The sequence below is a fragment of the Ceratina calcarata genome, unplaced genomic scaffold (genome assembly GCF_001652005.2).
Source record: "Ceratina calcarata isolate Rehan_Ccalc_2016 unplaced genomic scaffold, ASM165200v1 scaffold546.2, whole genome shotgun sequence".
Lineage (NCBI taxonomy): Eukaryota > Metazoa > Arthropoda > Insecta > Hymenoptera > Apidae > Ceratina > Ceratina calcarata.
In genome coordinates, this window is record NW_017176634.1 from 310,606 (window position 1) to 317,788 (window position 7,183).

Genomic DNA, 7,183 nt, shown 5'->3' on the forward strand with positions numbered 1-7,183 from the left:
TGTAGTCAGTAAGTAAGAATTAAAGTATGACTTATTTTAAATAAAGGTGTTATGTAGAACAGACTGTGAGCGAAAATGTTTTTTAATTTTCGTGAAGACATTATGAAATACCACTTGATTCTGATATAAATTCTACCTATACTGAGTTGGATTCAAGGCATCTTTACGACTACAGACAAGCTGCATTATCAACGTGTCACCGTAAATATAGATTATCAAAGATAGATCATTGAAAATGGTGTCGAACAACTACAAGTGAATGCGCTACGTCGAACAAAGAGGTATGATTAAACAAAGAAGGAAACGTGCGGACGGAGGCAGACCGGGAAGAAGTAGACAGAGACGGTAACAGCAGCCGCGGGGAAAGGAGGCACGAAGTGATTGCAAGAGAGGTAGAAAATGTGCCCGCTTGATAACAGCAACACGAACCGAAGTACCATAGATGCATCACAGTTCTCCGCGACGTGATCCTATCCTGTCCACCGTCCGCGATCGGTTTCTTCGGGGTCGCAAAGTGGGGATCCACAGGAGGAGCCGAATCGTATGGTCTCATCTGTGCCGCTCGTGGTACATGATCTCAGTCGGGCCGGGATATCGTTCGTTTTCGTACACGGGATTCGCAAATTTTTGCAAGAACCGTACCGTGAAACCGGGAATACGCGTCTCACCAGTCCGACCTCCGCTTCCACTTTTAGTGACATTCCGAAATCGACCCAGCGTCAAATAGCCGATTCCGTTTTCTTCACTTAAGATATTTCTTTCACGGTAGGTGTAAATTTTGTGGGAATCAATTGTATCAGTTCGTCTGGAAGCTTAAGCTGATTAGAGTGATAATTGATTTCCTCGTGTAAATTTCACATAAGACAAAATTAGTATAGTTTTGAAATCTTTGGTTTATACATTTATATGGTCTTGTGTATCTCTATTAAAAACTCTATTATACTGAAAAACAAATGTATCATTTAATATGAATGATTTTCGTTTTAATTAAATGATCGATTTTATGATTATTACAAGCTCGTGGTATCCTTAACGAGTCACTTGTTACCTCCGTTATCAAACTTCACAACATTTCACGAAATGTCAAAATAGTATCTCACGTAAAATGTTTCTTCTCATAATTTACGTGAGTAATCGACGTAAAAATCTACTCAAACGATCTGTTGAGTTCTTAATTCAGTCGCGGGTATTTTCAGATACGAAGACACCGATAGTACTTTGTAATCAGCGAGAAAAATCGGATCGACGCGCGATCAGATTTTAACCACGCGATACCGAAACATGGAGAACACGTGACCGTGGAGGAATTCGAAGGAACGGAAGTTGAACGCGCGAACGGAAAAAGAACGCGTGGGGGCGGCGAGGAGGGGGTCGAGATACGAGGGAAGGAAAAGCGATGCGAAGGGCCGCGAGGGCAGCGAACGTCGATCGAAAACGTGCTACCAGCGATTGAGGTCAGGTCGATCTCGAAGCTGCTGCAGACCGTGTGCCGTTGCTTGCCGCAAGTACGGTGGGACGCAATTAGCAAACGAGGAGGAGGATGAAGAATAACGCGAGCAACCACGAGAAGAACGGGCCGGAGAGCCTGAAACTGTTAAGGGTGCCGTCGACGCCTCCGACCACCCCGACAACGCCAACCACTCCGAGCTCCAGATGCCTCGAAGATGTGTTCAAGGATCTGCCTATCACCGACGAGACATCCTGCGGAATTTGGTGTATACGCAACCCGACCTTGCAGAGATTCGCCAACAAGAAGGCGTACGTGTTCCTTTACGGTGTGCTCGGATGTATCTTTGCGGCGAGTTACGCTTATTTCAATGGCACCATCACCACCATCGAGAAAAGGTTTAAAATACCGTCGAAAATGACAGGTGAGAATTTACGTTACGGCGGTGCACAAGTTGTTCAATAATCGAAACTGTATTATAAGTTCGTTATTTAATCATAATAAATCGTACTGCGATCTGCAAAATATGTAATTTATCAGTACTCGTCTTTAGTATTTGTCACGATAAATCAGCATAAAATTGCAAATAATACTATCGTCGATTCTCAAATACCATAATGCAAAATATAATATTATCATGTACTTATCACCGGTGAAGAATATTAGGATTACATGTGTTTGCAGTTTTTATCACGAATCAATAAAACGGTAGACGCTTCGTAATTATTTTTTACATGTCGAGAACGTTAAACATGCATTTTTATTTTTCAGGTCTTATCACCGTAGGTAACGATATCTCTCAACTATTCGTATCGGTAGTCCTGTCTTATTACGCAGGACGAGGTCACAGGCCTCGATGGATCGCATTCGGGATCTACACCGTAAGTTCTAACGAAACCAGTTAAAAGCGTTTTCCATTACATTATAATATTGCGCTACTATTTCTCCCTGGCTATCCTACAATTCTCTCTTTGTCCTACTCTACTTCACGGAGACCGAAATCAGCTGTCGACACACTCCCCGAAGAATGAACTAACTAGGAGACGTCATAACCCACCGGTTGGTCGGTTCTTAATTAAATTAGGAAGCGTTGAAATCGTATCTCTACGCTCATTCACGCCTCTCTTACCAACGTACTCTCGCCACCGTGTGCTTAGCTAAGCACTCCATTCATTGGACAGTGAAAAGACGATGCTGGTATCTGTGAACCAGCACGTATTTTTAATAATTATGCTCAAAACAAATATATACTTCCATCCAATAACTTCTCTTACTACCATTAGAATCTGTGGAATTCGCAATTAAAAAGTGTTCCATATCATATAATATTGAACGATTTTTTTCTTATTAATTTTATGAACTAATTATTGACTATTTATCTTGCATAAAATGGTTGAACATGTATTCGTCGGGTATGAATTATTGACTCAATCAGATAACCTGACGGTAAACAAGACAATCGTGTCTAACAATTGGTTCAGAAAAAAGACTTGGAGGTGATGGCGTTTTCCAGACTGATTTTGTTTGATCAGACGAATGTAAATATCAGGAAATATACTATCAAAGATGTACGTACGTCTCTTCGTAAATAGCAACTGCTAAAAATACGCAAAGCAAATATAAATGCAATGTTCAACCTCCTTTTTATTTGAATCTTTTCCATACTGTATTTAGAATTTTGTATTGGTAGTTCGTAAACCTTTCGAACATTACCGTATATAATAGACAACTATTAATTATCCATATTTTGACCTGATATACTTATTTTTCGATCTCCCTGAAAGTTCCTGCAATAAATCAGATTAATCTGAAGCATCGTATGATGTATTTATCAAAAAGACAATAAAATGCTTGTTTGCTTTGTCCCGTAGGTAGTCCTGTTCTGTTGTTTGACGATGTTGCCGCACTTTTTGTACGGCCCGGGAGAAGACGCTCTTTTACTGACGAAGGAGTACGGCGCGAAATCGAAACACGTGAACTCGAGCCTCCTACCCGACAAATACCGGAAGTTCTTATGCCTCGCAGAGGAGAACCGCGAGAAGGAATGCGATGAGGCCGATGGAAATTTCGCGCCTCAAGTGATATTGTTTACAGCGCAGCTCGTGTCGGGCGTTGGCGGCTCCCTTTATTACACGTTGGGAGTCTCCTACATGGATGACAATATACAGAAATCGAAGACGCCGGCTTTGATCAGCTTCTCGTACTTCCTCAGAATGCTTGGCCCGGCTATTGGCTACGGTTTGGCTTCGTTCTCCCTCAAGTTCTACATTAGCCCTACTCTAACGCCTACGATCACTACGCAGGATCCGAGGTACAATAAATAATTATCTGAAATGATTTAGAAAATGCATGAAGACTATAATGTATTATTATTTATTTTATTCTTAAAATTGCATCGAAATTGCATTCGATGTCAATTGGAATTAATCTAATAAATTTTTCTGTAAAATTTCTTAATTCATTTGAATATAAATAGGTGGTTGGGCGCTTGGTGGCTCGGTTGGATCATTCTGGCGTTTCTCCTCTTCATCTTCGCAAGCATCATCGCACTATTCCCGAAAACGCTTCCCAGGGCCGCGGCCCGGAAAGCTTTGGCGCTGGAGCGAAACAAGTCGGCAAGCAGTATAAAAGGGGAGAAGGAGGAACCGGAATTGCCCGCTTCCCTCTCGGACATGCTTAGAACGTTCAAGCGATTGTTGACGAACACCACCCTGATGTGCAACAACCTTGCGACCGTGTTCTATTTCATGGGTTACATGCCGTACTGGATTTTCATGCCGAAATACATCGAGACGCAGTACAAACAATCCGCTTCAGTATCCTCGTTGATTACCGGGACAGTCGGTTTGGTATTCAGTGCTTTTGGAATTCTGCTTTCCGGTTTGATCATCTCCAAGTACAAACCCAAGGCTAGGTACCTGGCCGCGTGGAACGTGATGGTTGGCGCGATATCAGTCATGGGAATGATCTCCTACGCTTTCCTCGGATGTTCCGCTAACGACAGTCAGATCACCGTGCAAGCGGACGGTGCTCTCAAGACTCTGCTTCCATGCAACGAAGAGTGTCACTGCGACTATGTTACTTATAATCCCGTATGCTCGGAACACGGACAGACATTCATTTCGGCTTGCCACGCTGGATGTCGGAATATGCAGGTTCGACTTTATGCACGTTTATCCATCATTCAAAACCATTTATTGAATCACATAAAAAATTAGTATATTTCATCAAGACATTTGAAGTTCATAAATATGACGATGATCCAGATAAATAGATTAAAAAATTGTACTGCAATTATTAAATTAAAAATGTTCTTTTTTTTAGATGCGAACGAACGGCAGTAAAATGTACACAGAATGCAGTTGCGTTAAACCAAAGTTCGGTCACCCTTTCCCGTTCTTGTTTTTGAATAACAACACTTCGACGCGCACTATAGAAGACCCGGCGGAGATCGCCGAACCCTCGAGTTGGGGTACCGCGATACCCGGTGCCTGTCCTGTCGATTGTATGCACAAGTTTTACATATTTCTGGCTGTGGTTTGCCTGCTTAAATTCAGCGGGGCTACAGGACGAGCTTCGAACTTCTTGGTCTCCGTCAGATGCGTCGATGAGAAAGATAAAACCGTAGCCATGGGATTCGGATTGACCATCATGAGTTTATTCGCGTTTATACCTTCCCCCATTTTGTTCGGATTTATTTTAGGTAAGATATTTTCATTTCTGAACAATTTTTTTTTTTTTGTTTAGGCGAGAACTTTTTCTTTTCACTTGTTTCGTTTGTAATTTCATTCAATTAATTTATGATTTATTTGCTGATATCTGCGCATCACTTTTGTCCACAGATAAAACCTGTTTAGTTTGGGGAAAAACATGTTCGGGTACTGGGAATTGTTGGCTGTACAATGGAGAAACGTTAAGATATCTACTAAACTTTACGGCAGCCAGTAAGTTGTTTGCTCAATCTACTTAAGACATTAACGTCAGAGCGTCGTAGATAACATTTTTCTTACTCTATTTATAAAACAATAATCTCGGTTCTTTATAAATTCCTCAGCGTTCGTAACGATCGGTACGATATTCGATGTGGGTGTCTGGTATTTCGTGAAAGACGTAAAAATCTTCGACGAGGAGATCGAACTGAAAGACATAGCAGAGGAACCTGGTGAGACGCTTTGAGAGCGAGTTCATTAACGATCGAGTCAGATCGGCTCGTTTTCAAGGAAATTGTGAAGTAAAAAGGTTGGGGACGGCAAAGTCGTTCGGTGAAGAGAATTATAGCAACAATAAACAAAAAGAAAATATAAGAAAAAAGATGGGAACGGTGGAAAAAAGGGGCAGTCGACGCATAAAGACTTTTTACAAGTACCTTAAGCAACTTCTTAGATATTTAAAAAACTCGTAGTACCTCAGATAGAACTTACCGTTGACTAGTTCACTCGTGAGGCGCACCATTCGAGGATGATAATGAATTTTATTTTTTACTACGCCTGTGTTTCATTACCATTATTGTATAATGATAATTCTCATCGTCCGTGAGAAATCTGGAAGAGTTCACACGCAACATAACAATCAGTGAAAAACGTCTTCATCCATTCCATTTTTAATGTTGTAATCTTGTGTAAGAAGATTGAAATAAATATTAATAAAACAGGACCATGTAACGCGATTATCTTTAGGTTATTAATTTTTCAACAATGTTTATACACGTGTCGTATCCATAGCTATTTTAATCCTGATCATAGTTGGGTTTAAGTACATAGAAATGTAATGAATGGGAATTTTTTGACTGATTGTACGGAAGAAACAAGCGTAAGCGGATTCACAGTAGTATGAGACACTTTGAGTCAGACGTGGTCTTTCGTCTCGCGTACGAAAACAATCTATAGTTTACAAGTTTGCAGGATAAAATTTCTATTCACTGGTAAGAGAAATAATGTTTTTAAATCTAATGATATGAAAAAGTGCCTTAAATTAATTAAGTGTTGCAATATTCTCGAATAATATTTGTAAGTTGGAAAATTACCAGCGGCAATTGTTATAGAGCATCCGAAACAAATTAGATCGCGTAATACCAAGTCAATGTTAAGATTTGTTGACGATAATAATAAAAATATGCAATTTTAAATAGAGACCTATTATTTTGAAATTTTAATTTTAGCAGTATATATCGTTCAATAAAATGATTTTATCCACAAGGATACGCGTTGATAGTAATTTTTTCCCATCACCTACCAAAGCAATCCTGTTTATTAAAAATAAGTTTTATTTTATTTGAAGGTACATTAAATTCAAGATCAGGATTAACAATTTAATTTAAGTTTTAATAGTTTGTAAGAAATACAAAAGTAGTTTATATCTTTTACAGTGATGCTAAAAGTCATAGCAGTGAATAATAGTCAACATAGTTACTACGTTGACTTAACAACGCATTCTTATTGGAAATAATAATTCGAGGTAAATCTGTTTTCGTTTTAATTACATTAACGATGTATGTTTTTCTCTCACCTTTCTTCACTTCTCATATTAAAATATTTTACAATATTTATGACTGAGGTGATTATTAGCTACGATACAGAGCTTATGAGCAATTTAATTTTTGTCTATAGTATTCAATTCTAGTTTGATTAAAATGTTGGCAGTGTTATTCTAATACGATAATTAAAATAGTAAATCATACAGTCTTCATTATAAATTATTGCTTCATGTATTTATTGAAGTAAATACGTACGTATATTC

General features: G+C 39.2%; 1 protein-coding gene across 2 annotated transcripts; it reads left to right on the top strand.

Annotated features, from left to right (window-relative positions):
* Positions 1-177: 177 nt before the first annotated feature.
* Oatp58Dc (Organic anion transporting polypeptide 58Dc) lies at positions 178-6,572 on the top strand. 2 transcript variants are annotated; one of them, XM_018031122.2, is made up of 9 exons: positions 178-765; positions 1,018-1,126; positions 1,197-1,871; positions 2,219-2,328; positions 3,319-3,758; positions 3,924-4,602; positions 4,772-5,150; positions 5,290-5,391; positions 5,502-6,572. In XM_018031122.2, the coding sequence occupies exons 3-9, from the start codon at positions 1,541-1,543 to the stop codon at positions 5,621-5,623; spliced, it is 2,163 nt and encodes a 720-aa protein (XP_017886611.1). In that variant the 5' UTR covers positions 178-765; positions 1,018-1,126; positions 1,197-1,540; the 3' UTR covers positions 5,624-6,572. The 2 variants fall into 2 exon arrangements, with proteins under 2 accessions (XP_017886611.1, XP_017886610.1); XM_018031121.2 differs by lacking the exon at positions 1,018-1,126.
* The last annotated feature ends 611 nt before the right edge of the window (positions 6,573-7,183 follow it).

Bases quoted from the DNA above. Each gene is read 5' to 3' on its own strand.
- Oatp58Dc (XM_018031122.2), top strand. From the start codon at position 1,541: ATGAAGAATAACGCGAGCAACCACGAGAAGAACGGGCCGGAGAGCCTG. The intron at 2,329-3,318 runs GTAAGTTCTAAC...TTTGTCCCGTAG, and splicing joins TCGCATTCGGGATCTACACC to GTAGTCCTGTTCTGTTGTTT. The intron at 3,759-3,923 runs GTACAATAAATA...GAATATAAATAG, and splicing joins ATCACTACGCAGGATCCGAG to GTGGTTGGGCGCTTGGTGGC.